This window comes from Acomys minous (genome assembly GCF_964271855.1).
Source record: "Acomys minous genome assembly, chromosome: 3".
NCBI lineage: Eukaryota > Metazoa > Chordata > Mammalia > Rodentia > Muridae > Acomys > Acomys minous.
Genome location: NC_140485.1, coordinates 107,609,156 through 107,632,397, shown reverse-complemented (window position 1 = coordinate 107,632,397; position 23,242 = coordinate 107,609,156). Strand labels below are relative to the sequence as shown.

Genomic DNA, 23,242 nt, shown 5'->3' with positions numbered 1-23,242 from the left:
AAGCCCCAGCTTTTATTCAGTAAGGAGGTCCAGCAACAGCTGCCTTCTCCACACTGGAGCTCTCTTAGTTCTAACTTTCTGCTTTTGGCAAAATATACGTTACTGAACTGAGTCATCCAAAGAACACATGATGGTTTTCAACTGACCGTGGATGATTTGGCATGGAAAATCATCACTGAGGAGGATCTGTAGTGAGCTTGCAATGAGTCCACCATATGTGACTCTCATTCTTTCAGGTCAGAAGTACTCGAATACAGAAGGAAGCAAGCTGGGCAGAGCGTGGCCTCTGTTGCTTTAGAGACTCAGAGAAGGCCCTCCGGAGCCCTTGGTGCTGTCCCAAAAGCCGACAGTACATTGAAACCATGCTAGTCTCAGTCCACGTGTGACAAAAACAATCTGAAAGAGGGTTGACACACGAGGCTTTATGGAGAAGGAATTAAAAGGCTGAAAATAAACCCAGTGCTGGCTTTTTCCTTTAATCCCAGCACTCAGCAGGCAGAGCTCTGTGAGTTCAAGGCCAGCTTGGTCTACAGAGTGACTTGGAAAAACAACAACAACAACAACAAGAGGCTGAAAATGATCATACTAAAAGTAAAGGAAGGCATGTTAGTTTATGACTGTAACCCTAACCCTTGGAAGATACCGCAGGAGGATCACTGTGAGTTTCAGGCCAGCCTAAACTACATAGTGAGCTCTCATGCAGCCTGAGTGTGTGTGTGGGGGGGGGTAGGGGGGGGCAGGGGGCGGGCATGTCCCCAAAACAAAAACGAAACAAAACACCAACAAACAACTCCCCGAAAGCAAACAAAACTCCATAACATCCATACAGAAGTAACCTGCTTTATTGCATAGATGACAAATTTTACAAGGGCATAAGTTAGGAATTGTTATCTACACTCGGAAGACAAAATATTTATGTCCAAATATCATTCTATTAAGGAACAATTTAATCAGATTTGATGTGTGAAAAATTTGAATATTACTGGTGTCAGTGTCTGAGCCTCACAAATAAGAAAACACTTAGAGGTCTGGAGAGATGGCTCAGTCATTTAAAGGCTAGGCTCACAACCAAAAATATAAGAAAACTCTCCCGGCCCACCCAGCAGTTCACAAACGGGTGGCAGAAGCACCATGCTGTGCTCCTGCTCTGGCTGGAATACTAGAGACTGTGCCTTATAAAGTGCTGCTTAAGGCAATCATTGTAGGAAGTGCTATCAAGATTCATAATTGCACAAATCTGTAAGGTCTTGCATTTCTGATTACAAGTTACATTGCTGTCATAGTTCACAAAAAAATAATGGTAGTATTTCAGGAACTGTTTGCTTTCTAAGGTAGCAAATTGCTTAGCTAACCCATGTAAGCTCCTCGGCTGTAGATCTGCAACGCCATACGCCTGAGTCAGGATGTACTCCAGGGTCCAGTTGGATTCTCCTTTTAGATTTGCTTCTGTCAAGTTCAAATAATACTGCAGCATGTCCTGTGTTGAAGACAGGAACAGACCCAGTTCACTTTCAGCACAGAGACCATTGCACCATACCAGGAGCTTTTATTAAGCTTTGTGTGACATTCTCAACTTAAAGCGTCATTAAGATCACTTGAAAGAAAAAAAAATCTCAATTCCAAAAACCTGTATCACATTTTTAAACTGCAAAAATAATGAAAGAATAATACTTCATTCATTAATACAGTGAGGTGTACGAAATAAAGTGCCTTGGTTTCTCAGGGCTTAGAGATAGCCACTTAACGGCCGGTACAAACCCGCTGAGGGCAGCTGAACCAGCTCATGGATTCTGCCTGAGATTCTCACACAGGCTGCAAGCCCATCGAAAGTCAGTTTGGTAGCTTGAGATTATGACACCAATATGTGCATTGGCTATCCTGAAACCAGGAAGCACTACTAATATAGGAACTGTTTCCTCAGGCTGGAGAGATGGCCCAGCAGTTAAGAGCACCATCTGCTCTTCCAGAGGTCCTGAGTTCAATTCCCAGCAACCACTTAGTGCCTCACAACCATCTATACCGGTTGTGCTCTCCTCTGATGCCCTCCTCTGACAGGCAGATGCACACGCCAATAGCGTATTCATATACATAAAATAAATAAAATCTTTTTTTTAAAAAAGAAACGAAACTGTTTCCTCCAGTGAACCAGTTGTTAAATAGTGTGTGTGTGTGTGTGTGTGTGTGTGTGTGTGTGTGTGTGTTTTCTGTTTTCTGTGTGTAAATGTGTATGCATAGGTTTGAGTACTGTGAGGCCAGTACTGGATTGACACTGGATAGCTCCCTCAATTGCTTTCCACCTTTTTAATTCTGAGACAGGCACTCTCTCGTGAACCTGGAGTTTTCCTTTTCAGCTAGGACGGATGGTACCAAGCTCCAAAGATCCTCTTGTCTCCGCACCACTACCCAGATGTGCACAGCCATGTCTGGCGTTTTATGTGACTGCTGGATTTCAGAACATAGGTCATTCTGCTTACAGCAAGCACTTCAGCCACCTAGTTAGCTCCTGAGCTCCCACTGCCATACTGGGGCCATCTTAAAGAAGTTCTGGGGCCTATACTTTTCCAAATAATTACATTTGGGAGAAGAATAATGCGACTTAAGGAGGTCAATCAAATGTATCAAAGACCAGGAATAAGGCTGCATCCAGTGAAAGCTTTGAAAAAATGGTATGATCAGTGTATAGAACGGAGAGCTGTAAAGGTGCCTGCCTTGCACACACAGGGTCCTGAGCTCAGTCCTCAGTATCCCACAAACCTGGACACAGGGTTGCACACCTATGCTCTCAGCACTTGGGAAGCAGAGCCAAGAGGGTCAGAAGTCTCAAGAATACAGCAAGCTTTAAGCCAGCCCACACTACCCAAGACCCAGTCTTAAAACAAGCAAATAAAAAAAATGTTAAGAAGTCCTTAAAGAGACAGGAACTTCCTATAAGCATAGGGATGAGAACAGACCTTCTCCTTTAAATAAGGACACAATGAGGTGTCAGCATCCATGGCATCTTTGATGGCTTTCTAAAAAACATTCTACTAAATGAATAAAAACTTCAAATCCATGTATAAATGTATACATGTAGGATCCACTGAAACTGCAACAACTTACCAGCAATGTATAATCTCCAGGCTTGTACTGAAATAGTCGAACACCAGGATTGTTGGTCTCCTTTTCTAAAACTCCTTTCACTGGTGTAACAGCAGGTGCCACAAACACAGAATTTATTGGATTTCCTGGACAAAACAAAATCAGGTATATATTATAACATTTTAATTTAACCTTAAACATATGAACAGCTTAGGTTAAGAGATCAATAGATATTGTGATCATTGGTTGATCCTGCCTCAAAGAAACTACTGTGTTGCTTTTGAGAAAATAAGAGTATTTAAAACCAAAAACAAAGGACTATTACTGATTTTGTTAATCAGATTAACATTATTATGGTTATATAAATTACCTGGATATTCTAGCAATGAATATAAAATAATACAGAGCTACAATTGACTTGATGTTTGAAAATCATTCTAAAACACTTTAGATAATTTTATGGCAGATAGACAGATGACTCATAGGTTGTAAATAGATTATGTAGACAAATGATGATAGAGAAATATATAGACTGTAGATAGATACAGATAAAAGAGAGAGTAATTATTGAAAGAGACATAGACGATAAAAGACAAATAGATAATTGACTTCAGATAGATGATAGGTAGACAGATATGCATGTAGATGAAAGAAAGATGGCTAGATGGCTAGACATACCGATGATTAACTGATGGATAAATAGATGATAGTGATTTCAAATAGATGATAGTGAATGGATAAATGATAAAGAAATACAGTAAGATCTTGAAAGAATAGATAAATAAAAGTAAATATATTAAGATTTTGATAAATGTTCAATACAAATGATAAGAGAACAGAAATTTGATCAGATTCTCACCATATATGTATATACATACTTGAAATTTTTTCACACATAAAAAACAAGTCTGTCATAACTTACACACACACACACACACACACACACACACACACACACACACACACACACACAAAGAAAAGGAAAAAAGAAAGAAAGAAGGAAAGAAAACAAAAACCAAAACAGGTTTGGTTTTTTTTAACCTTACCTAAAGCAATATTTCAATCATTATATAATAATTTGTCTGGCACAAGCCTTTAATCCCAGCACTTGAGAGGCAGGTAGATATGAGTTCAAGGTCAGCCTGGTATATGTAGTGAATTCCAGCTAGAGTTACACAGTGAGACTTTGTTTCAAAACAAAAAGTAAAAATAAAAAGATTAACATATTTTATACATATCTATTATAAGAATGCAATTTTAGCCAGACGTGGTGGCACACAACTCTAATCCCAGCACTTGGGAGGCAGAGGCAGGCGGATTGCTGTGACTTCGAGACCAGCCTGGTCTACAAAGTGATTCTAGGACAGCCAAGGCTACACAAAGAAACCCTGTCTCAAAAAAAAAAAAAACAAAACACAACACAACACAACAACAACAGCAACAACAAAGCAATTTTATGGTTGGGCATAGTGGCACAAAACAGAGCTCTGTGGTGAATTCCTGTCTCAATAAAGAAAAAAGAAAAAAGAAGTCATATTATGATCTAAAAACTCAAATGCTATAAAGCAGTTACTTTCATGAGATGAACTGTTCCAGGTAAAGGATAAACATTTTTAAAAATATTGTCAAAATATTGAAGAAAATTAACTTGTTTTCCTCTTGTCTACATAAAATCGAACTCTTACTGTTTCTTCTTATAACTTCTCGTTTTCTTTCCTTTTATTGTGAGTAAGTGATGAAAGCAGTTAAGCATGTGCTAAATATATTTTGAGGCATTGTGTGTATTGTGATCTGTACTTTAAATTCTGAGGGAAAAAAAAGCCATACAAAAGGAAACGTGAGTATAGTGGATAAATAACAAACAGTATTATTTCTCCAAACTCAAGTGTCTGACAGAAACTTGGAGTGAACTGAGGATTTCTGGATGCCAAACAACCACACTGGCCCTGCACAGCTGAGTGGAGCTTATGTTGAAGAAATCCAACCATATGCCCAATCCTATGACTTTGGACACTCACCTTACAACCTTTTGAGATAAATTAGAAAATGTTGCAGGATAGTTGATCACACTGTGAACACAGAGATTGGGTTGCTTGCTGGAAAAAAACTATTTTAATTGTAGTGTGGCTCTAGTTAAAGGCACACACACCTTTAGCCCAGAAGCTTTCTGCTTGAGTACTATAAACAGGATTAAATAGTTAATCCTAGGTCAAGCTGTGGAGCAAGTAACCAGTTGACAGGAAGTGAACATAGGAAAAAAACCATAGAGAATAAGGAGATGTCAGGAGGACACATAGAGAGAGACACAGGAAGAATGGAGGGACATTGAGTTTTGAGGGGTTTTTGAGATAGCATGGGGAAGGGGGTTTCGTTTTTTTTCGTTTTGGGACACTAATTGAGGAGGAAGGTCAGCTGCGTGCTTTCTCTGCCTCTTTAAGCTAGCAGGCCTTCACCCTAGCATCTGGCTCCTGAATCAATTTTGGTAAAATCGAATAATTGAGATTTTGTTTAAAAAAAAAAAAAGGAGCAAACATTTTAAACAAAACTTCAAATGTCCTGATCTGTAACCACACTGTCCAGTCACAGCGATGCTACAGCAAGCCGGACTATGATCTGCATACAGGTCACGTTCATTACCTTTTTTATCTGAAAGAACCATGAGGCTGTCTCTGTGGGTGTGGCCATAGAACTGCCCCGCAATGACAGAGCTGTATCTTCTGAAAACATCAACCAGTTTCTCATTATAGTACTGCCTCATGGCTGGGGTACCAGTTGAGTAAGGAAGATAGCCCACTGGAACGTGTGCTATGATGTACACCTGAAAAGAGAAATACAAAAAGATAGATGACAGATTTTTTTTTTTGTATAAGTATACAATACACACAATACACACAATACACACTAAACAACAGCTGGATGCCATGACTGAAATATATATTAACTAAAGTTTAGAAAGCAAACATATCCTCTTTCCTGAGTGCAAGAAAAGGGCTGCAAGAGCATCTTGGTACATGTCTCATTCATGAGACATTAGTCAATGTACTTTTTAATCTTGAATTTCTACTATTTTTATTCATTCCCGACACTGCCCCAAGGTCAATAAACAAGCTGAGCTTTCTGGTAGTCCATTGCGAACTCTAATCTATAGACTCTACCTTCTCCTTATTTTGCAGAGAGCTGTTGAGTGTATTTTCCAGCCATTCAAACTGATTTGCTGGGTCTGTCTTGTTCAGGGTCATGATATTTGGGCCATAGTACAAGTTTGTGTTTAGGCTAATGATCCTCAAGCCTGGATTACTTGCAACTTTCTGTGAGTAAAAACCACCTGTAGAAATAAACGTAAAACACACTTTAGGAGCACAGATACACAAATACAAAGACACTGTGAAAGTGAACTCTTAATGTTAACAATAACGTAGATTGGCATTCTCACTGCCTGGGTAAAAATTAACTGAAAAGATTCCATGTGTCAGGTCCAATATGGAAGAGTGTGAGGGAAGAGCAGCTGCATCCAATATGAATGCTTGTGTAGTGGGAAGTGAAATTGAATTTGTAGAAATAACAATTTGTATTACACAGAACCATGATACAAAACACAACTGTCAGGTCTACAACCCAACTTCTACACCTAGGGCTTGGGGCTCACTGTGGAAGACAAGGGGAAAAGATTATAAGAGCCAGAGGATCAGGGAGTTTGCTGTCAGATTATGTCTACTTGAGAAGCTACCCACATGAAGTCTCACCAACATGGTTGCCTAAACATGCTGAAAAAGGATGGCGCCTATAGACATGCTAACATGGAAGGGGAAAAGCTCATGAGGCATCAGCCTTAGGCAAAGAACTACAGGAAATTACGGAATAATGAGAGAGGGAGAAATAGTCCCTCCCCAGGGAAGAGCACACCAATTGGTTATTCAATAACAAATGGTCAGCCCTGCAAACAGGTACATACAAGTAACATTATACAGACTAAGCAAGTTATATTTATGTAGTTAGAAAGCAGTATCTCATCCATCCATCCATCTATCTATCTATCTATCTATCTATCTATCTATCTATTTATCTATCTGTCTATCTATTTATCTATCTATCTATTTATCTATCTATCTATTTATCTATCTATCTATCTATCTACCTACCTACCTACCTATCCATCCATCCACTCACTTAAGTAACAACAAAGAAAAAGCATCCATGCATTGAAAGAACAAGACTGGAGAGGTGTATGATAGAATTGGAAGGAGAAAAGGGAAAGGAGAAATGATGTAATTATATTTTAATCTAAAGGAATACTTTAAAAAGTAATTTATTCGTTAGTCCCTGGTTTTAAATAACAGGACTTAAGATGGGAGATCCTACAAAACATAAGATCTAAAGAAAGGAAATACCCAGGATTGTGCTAGAGACACCCAGAGAAAGAAAACATTAGACCTTACATGCCCCACACCTGAACCAGTGGTGAGGACACCCAAGGATTTGTCATAGTGGAACACTCAGAGTAAGAGTTAGCGAATGCTCTGGTGCCTGATTTCTTTGCTTTGTGCTCACTCACCAGCATCTGTTTCCATGCTTTTCAATCACGACTGATCACAGCCTCTTGAACTTCTCTTATTCACCCCTAAATAGTCACAACACATGATTTTCCCCACAGTAAGATGTGTGTGTGTGTGTGTGTGTGTGTGTGTGTGTGTGTGTGTGTGTGTGTGTGTGTGTTTACTGAGCCAGGAGCTCTCATTGGCCTGGACCTCACCAGGCCAGACTGACTACAGAGCTCCAGAGATCCACCTGTGCCCACCTTCCTTCCAAGAACTGAAAAACAAATTAAAGTTACATATTTACAACATGCCATGGCAGAGGGTAAACGTTCTGCTATAGTTTGGATTTGAAATGTTCCCTAAGAGCCTTCTGTGGTGAAGGATTGGTCCCAGATGTTGGCATTATTGAGAGGAGGCTAAAGCATGAGAGGGCACAAGAATCTGCCCATTGATAAGCTAAATAGATGATTGCAGTAGGGCCTGGTCAGCTACAGTAGAGCACAGTAGGAATGTCTTCAGATGGAATATCTTGTGTCTGCTCACACTAACGCCTGTGCATTCTCTCTCTCACTCTCTTTCCCACTCCTTCCCTTCCCTTCTCTTCCTTTTTCTTCCTTCCATATCTCATTTTCCTTCCCTCCCTTCTACCTTCCTTTCCTCTCTCTCTCTCTCTCTCTCTCTCTCTCTCTCTCTCTCTCTCTCTCTCTCTCTCTCTCTCTCTCATACACACACACACACAAAAAAAAAAAAAACACACACACAAACACAAATACACACACACACCCCTACCCCCTTTTCTGGTTGACATGATGAGGTAAGGACCTATTCTCCATCAAACACATCTGCCATATCTTGGCCTCCAAATGGGCCTTCTACGGCTAGAAGACCATGAATCAAAGGACCTGAAAGCAGAAACTCAAACACATTTCCCTCCCTTAATTTGTTTATCTCAGGTACTTTCATCATGGTGATGAAATACTTACTAAATATGCATTACTATCCCAAAAGAGAGAAATAGGAAAGTAACAAGGAAGGCTCAGAAAAAAACAAGATGGACACCCAGAAGGATACATACTAAATCCTAACTCTAAGTTTGACATCAGTTGTACTTGGCAGTGGGGTATCAGTCCAACCGGGCAGTCCTAAAATCCTTCCTGATTGCATGTCACATGGCCTCTCCTGAGCTGGTTCTTCTGGCATTTCTATCATCCCTTGGAGGATATTCCACAATCCTGGCATCTGTAACTGCTGTCATCTCTATGCAGATTGACTCTACAGCTTCGTGCATCATCTCTTCAGGGGCTGCCCATGAGAAGGGGAGGGGAGGCTATACCTAGGGAAGGACTCACTACAGACTCAATGTTATTTTTTTTAAGACATCTCAAAGCCCATATAAAAAGCTTAGTTACTCTCACTTTACCTGCTATTCTTTCATAAAATATGCTTTGGGGATTAAAAAAAAGTCTCTACTCTTTCTTTCAATCCATTTTCCAATAAAACCTGTATACTTTTGTTTATATTCACATTTGAAGTTGCATTTTTTTTTCTTCATGTGGATCATCTTGGTTGAGCAGAAACTGGAAGGCAAAGAGCACCTTCACGAGATGAACAGGTTCACATGTGTCCTAAGGCCTCGTTGCTATTTATTGCCTGCCTTTCATGCAAAACGGGCACAGAAACTCTCTAGAATCAGAAGACTCAAACAAATGTCGAAGATTTCAGCCTAAACAGGTAATGAAAAAGGGAAACAAGACAGTGTCTCACTAACCTTTCTTTAAAGTATTACTAGCTTCTTCATCCAGCCACGGCTTCCAGAGGTTGGCGACAGCACTGTAGACCTTACTGGTGGCTATTGGCAGCTGGTCCTGGCCACAGAGAAGACAGACCATAATTGAAACTTTAAAGATATCTGGGCTAATTGGTACAAATGTTGCTTGCATATTGACTATGATAGGTCTTCTGTATGTACAAGGGTGAATTTAGTCTTTAAGGAAATCATAACCTGGCTGTGGAAGGGTAGACAAAAAGTGATGCACTAAACTGTAGAACATGTTGCCAAGTGCTACCATAGAGGTCCTGGGAGCCCAAAACAAGAATATCACATCAAGTGAGAAGTGAAGGCAGCATTTCAAGTAGGAATGAGGCAACAAGTTCAAGCTGACATTAGAGCAAAATAAATGGTCCAGACATAAGCAAAGCAGAACAGAGGTGTGTGCTGTGTGTGGACAGCATGTGGCTCATGCTTAGGGCCTGGGCAGGGTTTGCACGGATGATGAGATAAAGAAGTGTATTCCTGAGACAATGAAGGCAGGTTTGAACCTGAACATGCAAGACTGGTGTAGCACGCCATAAGACTGGGGAAAATTCAGTGACTTACGATTTTAATAAAGTCACTTAGAATATTACTATAAAGTTGTCCAATTCATTCAAGATTCAGATTTACACCTGCTTGCTTTTGATTTGTACTAGCCTCTTTGTGGCAGGCTAAGTTGCAGCAACGTATTGGGATTTTAAAAAATAAAATGAAGTGTATAAAACTTTAGAAGCTGAAGAAGACAACATAGCAATTTAAAATGTAGACTTTAGAGAACTGATATTGGTTCCCAACAGCTGTGTTGGGTGGTTTTCAAGCGCCTGTAACTCTAGTCCCAAAGGATCTGATGTCTCTGGCTTCTTTGGGCATTCATGTACACATACAAACACACACACACACACACACACACACACACACACACACACACACACACTTAAATGTAAAATCTTTTAAATATATTTCTTAAATGTATCCTAAACTATCTTCTTTTCATTTTATCAAAAAATGTAATTTTCACATCAACAATCACCCTGGATTTTCCTATTTTAAGCATAGAAAATATGAGAACCAGGTAAGTGAGGTGAGTCATCCAAAAGGATGTCAATTGCAGATCCCTGCCCCCATATTTACCCACGACCAGTTGATGACTCACCAGACTGTCTTTCAACCCTTTGGGGCTGAGACCTGACTACCATAGAGAAATGAGCTATAATAGGAAGAATCGTTACCGAAGAGGTTGGCAGCATCAGGCTTCCCAGCATAGGAATAAATAGAAAGTCTGGCCCGCACTGCTTACTGAAGCAGTAATGGAAACGAATTTCTGGATAAGTTATAGGTTTCTGATGAACAGGTGAGGAGGTTACACATTTCTGCATATGTTTACAGAGTTATGGTATAGGTTTAAAGGCTTTTAATGGAGAAATCCTATTCAAATTTTACACTAGTGTTCTCTAAAATTATACCCCAGATAGCAGCCTTTAGGGTAATTTATTCTGAAACTTTCATGTGACATTTGATATATCTAAACCTATGAGGTGAAAGGGAGCACGAGGAGCTGGGTGAGGAAGAAAGGACGAAAATGCTATGAATACAGTAGTCATGCATGAAACAGTCAAAAAAACATGTTCTTACATTAAGAAAATGTCAGATGAGCATGGTGGTGCAAGTCTTTAATCCCAGAATTCTGGAGGCAGAGGCAGAAAGAAAAAAAGTAATAGAAAAAAAATCACTAGGCAGGGACTGGAAATCAAGTTCAATAGGAGAGCACAGCTAAGCTTGTGGGAGATCCTGGGTTCAGCGTGTGGGTCCTGGCTCTAATGCCCATCAGTAAAAAACAATAACAACAGCCAAACCAAACCAACCAATCAAACAAACAAACAAACAACAACAAAAAACAAAACAAAATCATAAGCTAGAAATAGAAAATAATGTAATTTGTATATATGTAACCCAATTTACCTACAGAAAAAACAACTTATAGAAGTTAGTAAATATGTCTTTGATTTGCTTTAAGATTTGACTTGAAAGAAAACAAAAATGAAGATTAAATAAAACAAAATTTCAAAAAATTAAAACAGATTTTACCCAGGGTCTGATTTAATAACACAACTTCACTTATTGTGGGCTTATGAGGTGCGAGGAAATATGTTATATACTTTTCATATATTATCACTAATTTGCACCAAAACATTTAAGGCAAATGTTGTGGCTCTTGTTTATAAGGAGCAACAAGCTCATTGTCGCAGGCTAAACAAAGTCTCTCTGAACAGGAAGGATGTCTCATGAACAAATGTCTGTACAAATTGATTTTTACACAGCTGCAACAGATTCTGTACCATGACTGAGTCCATACAGGTACCTTAACAAAATAAATGGCTTCTGTGAATGACTAGAGCCAAGTCACCTCATCATTGAATATTCTGGAAATAATTTTTGCTTTGAATCCCATCTGAAACAGATAAACTGGATTGGAACATGGACCTGGTCTCCATTGTTTTAACAGTCTTTCTAGTTGGGTCCTTAATAATAAACTTCCCTAAATCTGAATGAGCCTTACCTTCAGAAGTCTAACAGATCCTGGAAAATGTAAACATTTGCTAATATTAACCTTGCTTTGCTAAGCCTATTATGCAAATGGTAAATAAGTAAAAAAAAAAAAAGTATTCAAAAGACTGGGAAATTGAAGTTTATAATAGAAAAAAGGAATTAATTTACAAACTATATAATTTACTTATAAAATGCATTATTGGCATAGTTTATGATTTTTTTTAAAAACCTTTTAAACTATCCAATACCTTCCTTGACAGTGATCACCGAATACTTCTTAGAGGCCCATCTTACTCCCTACCACTGTCATAACGTTGACAGCACTACTAATAGGGAACGTGCTTCTGGAAGTTGAGATTAGCTTTACCTGCGGCCAGTAGTCATGATTGCCCAGGGCAGGGAAAACCTGGAGGTTTGGAAAGAGGCTCTGGACGGTCATTGTCATGTTAGTGATCACCTTTATAACAGTGTCCGTGGAGAGTTCAGGTATGGGGACATGAGGTGGGCTGTCCCTGAAAAGGAGACAGAAGTGTGGAGAACAAAAACTACTAGATGCATGCACAATGTGTTGTAGCAATCATTACGGATGTCCACTTTAGAATAACAAGGTAAAATAAAGAGCCAAAGAGTAGCCAACGGTGATGATAAACCCATAAGCCTGGTTATTCAGCGGACTGAAGCTGAATTTGAGCCCAGTACTTCAAGATCATCTTGAAGTACACACATAGCTGTAGTTCACAACCTCACAACCTCAAAAGTGGATGAGATAAACTACTCCTGTATGACAATTCTACAAAGGCGTGGGGTGGCAAGGGCGGGGGATGGGGGCTTGAGAGGTGGAAGATGGAGTTGTGGATACTACAGGAATCCCAGCCTGACTGAAGATTTATAAGAAACACCACAGGATCAGATCAGCAAAGTGTAGATGGAAGAGCCAAACACATAGCTTCTGATATCAGTTTTATCAACAAGTAGCTATATATACACGTGGGCAAGCTGTTTAGAATCTCAGTGATTCATTTCCTTGCCTCTAACACAGAAACAACATGATCTAGAGATATAAAGACTAATAAGCTGCAGAAGAGAAATTAAGTAAAACAGGACTCTACCCAAAGTGAACACCTTACAAGGATACTCAATAGTCTTTATCGCAGGAACTGGAAATATAGTCCCTACCACAGTACGCTGGTGGATGGACCTAGAAATGAAGCTTCTCAAAACTGTCAGCATAGGTTTACATCCATTGCTATCTTTTGTTATTATTTAATCAAAAATATTGTCATATTAATCAATATTACAAGGTACTGATGCAAGTGTGTTATATATGGTAGAGTCTCTCGGTTAACACAGGCATATTTATAAAATCTATACTAGCAAAAAAAAAGGCCCAACAGGATTTCTGGTTTTGTCTTTTTGTTTTTTTCAAGATAGGATTTCTCTGTGTCACAGCCCTCCCTGGCTGTCCTGGAACTTTATAGACCAGGCTGGCCTCAAACTCACAGAAATCTACCTGCCTCTGCCATGCGAGATTCAAGGCATGTGCCACCACCGCCGGGCTTCCCACAGGATTGCTAAAATTGTTTTTTATCACTAATAACAGTGACTAATGTGACCTAATATTTTATATGACACTTTATTAATTCATGAAAGCTTCACATATGCACACAACTCACTTGGATCATAGTCACTTCCCATTCGTCCCGCTAACTTCCAGGTCAACACCCAACTGCCAGTCCTTCCCAACTTCATGTCCTCTCTTTCTCCTTTTCCACTCACTAAGTCCAATTAGTATCGCCTATACACCCATGAGTGTGGGGGCATCCAATGGCGCATAAGACCTAGCACATTTTAACATGTACAGTTCTTAAAGAAATTTAACACACAAATGAACACTGTAGGCCAGTATTACATAATTAAGAGTCTATTTATGTACTTACCCTGTCCATATCATGAAAGATGCTTCTTGTCCTGAATTCTTAATAAAATCAAATGCAGACACGATAAGTTGATACGGGGAGTCACACAGGACATCTCCGAAAGGGCCAGGATTGGAGGCGTTTGCACCTTTAGATGAAGCACACACCTTGGTGTGATCATCGGTAATGTGGTAACTAGGGTCTAGGTGCAAGTCAGTCACGTGCCAAAATTGTCCTGTTGGTTAGAATAGGAATCCTGGTAAATCTATGTGTAGAGTCAGAGTGAGACAGCTGCCCCCCACCCCTGTCCTGGCATAAGGAAACTGTCACAGTTTCAGTGTTCTTACTCCATGAAGTTAAGAGCAACTCTCTCCTGTGAGATGAAGAAGTTTCAAATAACAGAAGAACATGAAACTTACATGTGTGACACCAAGAGAGCTCAGAGGCAGCATGACCACTCAACAAAGACCCCAGTAAAGACAAGATTGTGCAATGCAGTGTTTGGTGACATCTCTCTGAGAGGCCAATGAGATCAGACAATATTGTGTTTCCATAGAATGTCTTCTTACAGAATTTGTGATTTTGGAAGTTATTTGCTTTACTCTTGAGGAAAAACTATGACTTAGACATATTACCTACTCCATGAAGACTGTACAATTAAGAAGAGGGCAGAATCAGAAAATGTTTATCTCAGTTACTTTTGTATAATTTTCTCAGCATTAAAATAAAACACATAAATCTAAGAGTAGCCATATGAAAAACACAGGATTTCTCAGATATCCTTAGAAGCTAACTAATCAAATATGACCATCATCCATTTGTACTCAAATGTTAATATTGTAGGGAGTAGTTTATCAGAACGAATTTTTTTACTGGTTTCAGGAAAAAGCCAATTATATTTGACAGCAATCCTACTTGGAAGTCATATTAAGAAATATTACTTCATTGAAAGAATTGTTAGAACAAAATATAGTATCTTTCATTATAAATCTGTGTTATATGCCAAGTGTGGTATTAAGAAATTTGAAGGAGCCAGAGAGGTCAAGGACACACACACACACACACACACACACACACACACACACACACACACACACACAACCTACAGAGCCAACTAACCTGGGTCCATAGGGGCTCACAGAGACTGAACTACCAACCAAAAAGCATGCATGGGATGTACATAGGCCCTCTACACATATGTAGCAGATGTGCAGCTTGGTCTTCATGTGGGTCCCCTAACAACTGGAGCAGGGCTGTTTCTGACTTGGTTGCCTTGCCTTCGGACCCCTTTCCTCTAACTGGGCTGCCTTGTCTAGCCTCAGTAGGAGAATATATGTCTACTTCTACAGCAATTTGACAGGCCCAAGGCTGGTCAATATCCATGGGAGGCCTTCCTTTCCCTGAGGAGAAAGAGAGAAGGGAATGGGAGGAGGAGGAGGGAAAAAAGAGAGGTAGCTGAAATCAGGATGTAAAGTAAATAAATTAATTCATTAATAAGGAAAAAATAAACTTGAAAAAAAAAAGAAATTTGTAGATGCTGTATCACTTCTTTCTCAAAGGGACTCTATGAAGTTGGACTCATCCTTTTGAGTTTGTAACAGAGAAACTAATGCTGGCTGTGGTTTGAATGAGAAATGTCCCCTATAGGCTCAGGTATTTGAATATTTACTTGCCAGTTGGCAGAGAAAATAAGAAGCCTTGAGAGGTGGAAACTTGATGCAGTAAGGATGGCACAGTGGGGTAGATTTTGAGAGTTCATAGTGTCACTCTGTCTCTACTTTCCATTTGTGATTGAAAATGTGATCACTGAGGGTCCTGGTCCAGCCCCCTGCGCCACACCCTCCCATCCCCCCTGAAGCTAGAAGCCCAGGCAAACCCTTCTTTCTGGAAGTTGTCTTGGTCATGGTGTTTTATCATAGCAGCATAAGGGTAACTAATACACTGGGTCCAGTAGGACATTTGGTAAGTATACGCAGCTTATATGATCCCTTAAATAAGGGAGCCCATATGTTGATGAATCCTCAATTTTCCTTATACATAATTCACATATAAACTTACAGTGACCTTGCTGCTTTCTCATATATAATTAACTTCTTTATCCCTGAGATTTGATTCCAGCTTTAATCGTCATAACTGTTTGTTTTTAGTTCTCGGAAAGTATAGCAACCTTCAGGACAGAGCTAAATTCTGGGATCACAATAAAAAAAAAAGTCCCTTATTTTGTTTTTGTTTTAATTACCATGCTTATTTTAGTGAGTAAAATCTGTCCATATTTTTTTTTCAGATTGTTCTCTTTAACTAACTCTTCAAAATATACTTCCAAATATGCTGGCAAAACATGCTGCCAAGTTTTGGATTCGCTCTAATTCTAATGTATAACTGAAACAAATCAGAAGAAACACAGCGAAGTAAGTAGAATGCAAAAGTTTCTAATCTATACAAAGATGACAAAATTTAGTAAAACCCAATGGGAGGAAAATACTGTGAAAATAGATGTGATGATGTTTTGGCTGTTAATTTGATATGATCTAGAATTGCCTGGGAAGGGCATGCCTCTGAGAAATGACCCAGTTCACGGTGGGAGGTGCTAGTCCCCAGGCAGGGAATCCCAGATTGCTTACATGTAAAGGACTGAATACAAGCAAGCATGTGTCATTTATCCTCTTTCTGCTCTAGACTGTGGCTGTGACTAGCTGTCTTAACTTCACCCTCTGATTTCCCAATAAAAATATGGGCAACCATTTGATTATAGCCCCTGAAAGGAGATTAAAACTACAGTGAACTTGTTAAGTAGCAAAGATGAGTTATCATTTTGGTGGTCATTTATTGCCAGCATCATCATAATTGTGTAACAAGGGTTTACATGTAAAAAAAAAAAAAAAAAAAAAGTAGAATACATGGATCCAGGCATAGTGGCACATGCCTATAGTCCCAGCACTCAGGGAGGCAGAGGCAGGCAGATCTCTGAGTTCAAGGCCAGCCTGGTCTACAAAGCAAGTCCAACACAGGCAAGGCTACACAAAGAAACCATCTCAAAAACAACAACAACAAAAGTAGAATACATGAAATCCAGATGAAAATTGGCATAAAATAGTATCTGTGGTCAATTACTCAGTCCTTAAATTGATATTTGAAAATATCAGCCAAGAGTAATTACTTTCATTTCACAAAGCAGAAAATGCCCTAAACTTTATCATGGGTTCAGATATACTCTACCCAGCACACAAAACAAAGAAAGCAAGTAGATTGTACTATGCAGGTTGCCCTTCCTCGGGGTATAGAGTGCATCTCTCTATATATATTTATTTTGTTTTGTTTTTGTTTGTTTTTTGTTTTGGGGGACAGGATTTCTCTGTTACACAGAGCCCTGTCTGTCCGGAACTCTCTTTGTAGACCAGGCTGGTCTTGAACTCACAGAGATCCACCTGCCTCTGCCTCCTGAGTGCTGGGATTAAAGGTGTGTGCCACCATGCTCAGGGAGTGCATCTTATTTTTATGTAAACCTGTGTTCATATAATTTACAGACTGTAAACATGTGGTAACTATACATAAAACAGAATGTTGTTGTGACGCCAGAATCAGACAGCCACATAATTAATTTGTCTGTGTGCTCTTGGCCTCTTTCATCTGTCAGATGGGAGGAGTAAAGGCGTCCTTTAAGATACAAGGTAACTTTTTTGTTGTTGTTTGTTTTTGTTTTTTCGATACAAGGTAACTTAATGGTAGCAGAACTCACAGCCTTAGAAAGCACACTGAGAAAGCTACATTGTTAACTATACTATCTTTATTTTACCAAACCTGCAACCTGAAACTGAATTTCCCCATTTGTGCATAACCATTCAATTTCACCAAGTACTTATGCTGTGTGTGGTACTGTTTTTAAGCTTTTCATCATTATTATCGGTCATTATAACAGACAGGGAAGTCAAGTGTCACAAAGAAGAGGGTTGACACTGAGTCAAGAATCGAACCTCAGAGCCCATGTTGCTTTTAACCACTGCCTCCCACAGACTTAGTCAAATAAGCTGCCTCGCATGAAAGTAAATAAGGACATCTACATACAAGGCACAGTGAGGATTAAGGTAAATGAGATCGTGAATGGATTAAATTGTCATAATTCAAGACTTGACATAATCCGGTACCTGGTTCATGGAGCTCCAAGAATGGGAATATATCTGGCAGAGTGTGCCCTTAACAAAGCCCTTGAATTTATAACTAGTGACATTTAGGGAAAAACCAATTTCAGGATTTCCTCCATATCATGTGACTGTCAATAAAAGCTGAGGTAGAACCAGTTTCTCCAGATGCCAAAGGGCTGTTTCTACCACATCACCTTGCTGGTTAGACACATGAGGGGGTAATTAGAGTCACTAAAGGTTAGCCATAAGTGAGTCAGAACCTCTGGAGGCTTTACAGCCTAACCAATGTCATCGTTTGCGTGTATGTACGTGTGTGTGTGTGTGTGTGTGTGTGTGTGTGTGTGTGTGTGTGTGTCCACCAATACAGCTTGGGACACAGTCAATAAGACACTGTAATCAAAATTTTCTGGTTCAAAGTCCAAAGTTCTTTACCACAATTGCTTTCTTATTCTCCAGATAAACTTTTCAAAGATTTCTCAAGATACATGAGTGCCATATTCCTAAACTTCCATATTTCCAAATTTCTCAAAATTCATCTAGACAGATGCTCAATTTTTTTCAAGAAAAAAAATTAATAATCTGTCCCAGAAAACCCAATGAACCACAACTGTATGGGTCGACTGATGTAACTGTTTAAACAGACATTGGTTTATCAGTCTATAAGGTTAGTTCCTATGTGCTAAATACACCAGCAGGTGACAGCCTAAGATGGAGCAAAACACACCCAGGCAAGGAACAGCAGGGTGGTTGTCCTTCAGCCAGCTGGACTTGGCATGGGAGAAAACTAGGACTGGGAATTTAAACACAGTTAAAAAAACAAGCAGAAGCTGGGTAAGGTGGCGCACGCCTTTAGTCCCAGCACTTGGGAGGCAGAGGCAGGCATGGTCTAAGTAGTGAGTCCAGGACAGCCAAGGCTACACAGAGAAACCCTGTCTCAAAAAACCAAAAAACAAACAAAAACAAGAAACCAAAAAAAAAAAAAAGAAAGAAAGAAAGAAAAAAGAAAAAAGAAAGAACGAAAGAAGAAAGAAAAAGGAAACAAGCAGAGGCCTGGCTGGGTAGAAGTTGTGGGGGAAGTGCAAGGCGGCCTGAAGGAGAGAGGCAGTGTTCTCACAAAGTGGAAAGCCTGTAAAATAATCCATGCAATGAGAAACCACCGAGTCCACACATCTGGTCTTTGACTCGAGTTAGTCTCTCTCCCTTCCTGGGCAGTGTCACCACCCCTCCCAAAACAGGAACATAACTGAATGGGATTCACATGATGATGCCCTAACAAATTTTCATGAATGCTTTTCAGCAGTTAAATCATTAAATCATTAAAACCGAAAGGCAAAGTTCCCCATGGTACAGCCTGAGACAAGTTTAGGTCAAAAATCCTCAAGAGTCCTAAGTTTAAATAGCACAATTCCAGCAACATAAAAACACAAGGCAGGGGTGATTTCTGTTAGGACTGTTATTTGCCAGAGATGGCGAACCAGACATACAAGCTGTGGCTTGCAAAGGCTTGCTAACTCCGGGGCACTGCACCCTCAGGCAAAGAGCAGGGATTCCTGGGACCCCATTCCCGAAGTCCTGTGCAGACCAACGACATAGAGGAGACAGACAGCAGGACAATTTCGGTCCTGAACACTGCTCAAAGTCTCAAGGGCAACTGTCTCCCCAAATCAAAATAGAACACCAACCCCTCAGTGCAACTGGAGCAATTATTTTTTTTAAAGGAGGTAGGGATCGCCTTAAATTTCAAAACGCAGAAGGCATCCTACAATCTCACTAACCATTCGGTCTGGGGAGGGATTCCCTAAGTTGAAAAAAAATCAGAATTGATCAACCGTCCTCAGGTACCCATCCTAAAGGTCTGTCTGGATCCAATAACTTTGGAGTGGGGCTGAACTTGATCGAATGTTTACCAAGTTTGGGAACTGCTGCTGCTGCTGCTGCTGCTGCTGGGGGTGAGGGAACTGAGGAGTAGAGGAGGGGAGGGAGGGGGAGGGCCGGGCAGGCCATGATTAGAAGCACAGAGTAATAAACACGGGCAATTCTGATTAAAGAACAAAACTGTTCACCACGCAAGGAGTCAAGTGCACCAAGCGTTAAAGAAGGGCTCACAAGTTTTATACTAACTCTGGGAGGGACCAAAAAGGCCCCGGAGACCTAGAGCGTCAAAGAAAGCCTCCGATTTCACTGAGCAGAACCGAACAAAAGGACGCTTTGTATAGGTCTGAAACTACACAGCGTGGGAACTCTGTAGGTCCCCTCTCTGCTCCGAGCCGATTAGGTGACGTAAAGAGTGCCCACGGCCATCAATGCTTAGCTGACTTTTCAGACAGCTTCAGCTTTCCTCCCCAGAGAGCAAAACAAACCCAGATCCGGTATGTAAACAAACGTCCAGCAGGCGGCTCGACAACTCGCGCCCACCTACGGGACGCCCCAGGATAGCCCAGACCCAGTGACCTTGCTGCCTGGCTTTGGGCCACGGTGACCAGCGTGGCCGCGCGTCCTGTGCCCAGCCGCCCACGCACCGCGGCGACTTGACCGACCCCTTTCCATCGTCTCGTCCACCGTCACGGTCCACTCACCCACAGCTGGAGCGCGACCCGTGTGCACCAGGGGCACTCCGACGCCCGGGCAGCAGAGCCAGGCAGCCAGCAGGCAGCAGAGGAAGGTGCCCAACAACACCATGGCGAGCGGCGGCCACTGCCCTGGGAGGCTAGGCTCGGGCAAAGGCAGCCGTTGGGACCCGCAGGCCCTGGGGGTGGGGAGGAGGAGGCCAGAGCCAGCTGTTGACGCCCAGCAGATCACGTGTAATATCACATTCCCCTGAGCTCGAGTTCTCCTGACCTTCGGGACTCTAGTTTTATTTTAATAAGCCTCCTTATTTCCTAGATCAGTGGGAAAGAATGTTGTTGCGCCAGCCCCATGCACATTATCTTCCGTGTACCTCGGGGAAGGAAGCTACCTGACAGGACCGCTTAGCTTGAGGTACCTGGTGAGGCCGCGGAACCTTAAAGTGTGGTTAAGACATTTGAGTAGCAGAATAGTTCTGGATTGCCACCTAGGACTCAGGATAGAAATGCAAATTCCCAAGCCCAAGGCTGGCGCTGGTGAATCTACACTCCCGGGGTAGAGGTCAGGTGGCAGTGTGTGGATTCACAGTATTCCAAGGTGACGGTAGGTGGAGTTGGCAAGCTATGTCCCAGATTCACCGGCTGAACTTTTTGTGCCCACAGTTTAGTTAAAGTATGTCCTCATGCGATGTCCCTGGTAAATACAAATAGAGACTGTTGATTTTTACACTCCAAAGGAAGTTTTGGAAACTACTGGCGAAAAAGCCAGAATCCACAAAATATAAGAATGTGGTCTTTTTAAAATAAAGCTATTTATTTATTTATTTATTTATTTATTTTCGAGACAGGGTTTCCCTGTGTAGCTTTGGCTATCTTGGACTCACTTGGTAGATCAGGCTGGCCATGAACTCACATCCATATGTCTGCCTCTGCCTTAGGAGTGCTGGGATTAAAGGCAGGCACTACCACGCCCAGCTAAAGCCAATTATTTTAATTTATAAGGCCTGTGGTTTCTTTAAAGAAGATCAAACCTTTGAGAAATGCTGACTTCATAAAAGATGTGAGCTGAAGTCTTTTTCAGTCTTGCAAGTATGCCTTAGCTGAGGTTGAGGTCATTAACTCTGGGGAGATAGATGTTTTTAGGGGAAGAACCAAATTTTGGGGGGGTTATCTTGGCCCCTTTAATACTCAGTTGCCTTAACTTGTGTATCTAACATAACATTTTCATGACTAATAGAGCAACTTTATTGCTAAGCTTAATTGATCTTTAAATTCCTTCAAACCTAAAGAGTACTACATATATTATAGTATATATATGTGTATATATACAGGTGTTTATATGTGTGTGTGTGTGTGTGTGTGTATATATATATAATGTGTTTTATTCTGGAGCAATCACTTAGAGAATCCTAAATTGGCGTTCCCAGCCTATGTTCACACATATTTGCTTCAGAATACATTTTTTTTCCTTCAGGTAATTTACCACAACATTTTCCAAATACATTTATTTTCCATCAGAGAAAACCTTGTTTTATTTCCAGCATAATTTGATGGTTATATCTCATGAAAAGGTTTTTGATTTGGTTTGGTTTGGGTTTGAGTTGTTTTTGTTTTTTGTTTTTGTTTTTTTAATGGACACTTAAGTTTCCTTTCAGATCATGCCAGACTCCTCCAAGCCTTGTTTCAGCTTTCAGGAAATTCAAAAGCAGTACTAGTGCCTCGGTGCTTCCCAAAGACGGAAAGTCGCCTCTGCAGCTTCCTAGTCTACAATCCAAACAGTACAGAGAAAGAGAACCAGGAAAATGGTGGTGAACCTGAACCAGGAGCAACTGATCATTAGTAAGAGTGCACAGAGTGTGAGTGCTTTAAAAGAGGATGCGCAAATTAAAACAGTGCTAATTTGTGCTCACTGTTATGGGGAGGCCAAGGCACTTGACCACTCAGACACAATTCGAGGCTGATGGAAAAGCCTTTATTCCAGCTGGCTAGGACTCTATTCAAGTGTTTATATTCAAGACTTAAGAGTAGACCGGAATAGTCAGAGCAAAAGTCTTTTAAATGCAAAAACCGTATTTTGGAATCTTATTTTTCAGGGGGGGAGGGGTAGGTTTGCAACAGCAGGCAGTTTAACAGGAGCTAAGTCAGCTGAGGCATCTTGGCCTTGGGTCCTAAAACAGACTTGGGTAATTTGTCACTGGATTCTCCATCAAGAAGATCAAATCCTAGTTAAACCTGAAATGGTCTTAGGAAGAATACAAGATATAGGGGCCTCTTCAGTGTCTTACCCTTTCCATTTTTTTTTCCCCTTCAATCTCTAGGTTACAATAACAGGAAGTAAATTGGTTGGGAAATAACTTTCTGGTTAAGAAACAAAAGCAGCACACACATTGCGAAACCGTTGAATGCTTGACATCCTATGCTGATAAAGCAGTGACTGATGGGTAGAGGCACCAGCCTCTGTTCTGCTCACTTCACTTTCCTTTGTTTTCCTTTCTACTCACTACAAAACTCCAGGCTTCAGTGTCCCTCACCCTCCAGTGTAAGCCTATACCTATAGGTTCCCAGGCCCCACGCATGCTTGTTCATCTGGCCCAAGGAAATGGGAGCTAGAGAAAAAAAATAAAAATAAAAATAAAAATAAATCTGATGA

At 40.6% G+C, this 23,242-nt stretch overlaps 1 protein-coding gene and 1 long non-coding RNA gene across 3 annotated transcripts; one reads left to right on the top strand and one right to left on the bottom strand.

The window, feature by feature from the left end:
• Positions 1–824: 824 nt before the first annotated feature.
• On the bottom strand, positions 825–20,862 carry SMPDL3A (sphingomyelin phosphodiesterase acid like 3A). 2 transcript variants are annotated; one of them, XM_084776259.1, is made up of 9 exons: positions 20,605–20,862; positions 19,936–19,986; positions 13,911–14,124; positions 12,341–12,485; positions 9,382–9,478; positions 6,234–6,403; positions 5,716–5,896; positions 3,100–3,224; positions 825–1,477 (listed from the first exon to the last, which is right to left on the bottom strand). In XM_084776259.1, the coding sequence occupies exons 1-9, from the start codon at positions 20,705–20,707 to the stop codon at positions 1,160–1,162; spliced, it is 1,404 nt and encodes a 467-aa protein (XP_084632385.1). In that variant the 5' UTR covers positions 20,708–20,862; the 3' UTR covers positions 825–1,159. The 2 variants fall into 2 exon arrangements, with proteins under 2 accessions (XP_084632385.1, XP_084632386.1); XM_084776260.1 differs by lacking the exon at positions 19,936–19,986 and having other exon boundaries at positions 20,605–20,861.
• LOC311594503 lies at positions 19,994–23,217 on the top strand. The gene is made up of 4 exons (XR_014778111.1): positions 19,994–20,397; positions 20,912–21,007; positions 22,248–22,431; positions 22,911–23,217. It is a non-coding gene; the product is annotated as an uncharacterized lncRNA (long non-coding RNA).
• Positions 23,218–23,242: the final 25 nt, after the last annotated feature.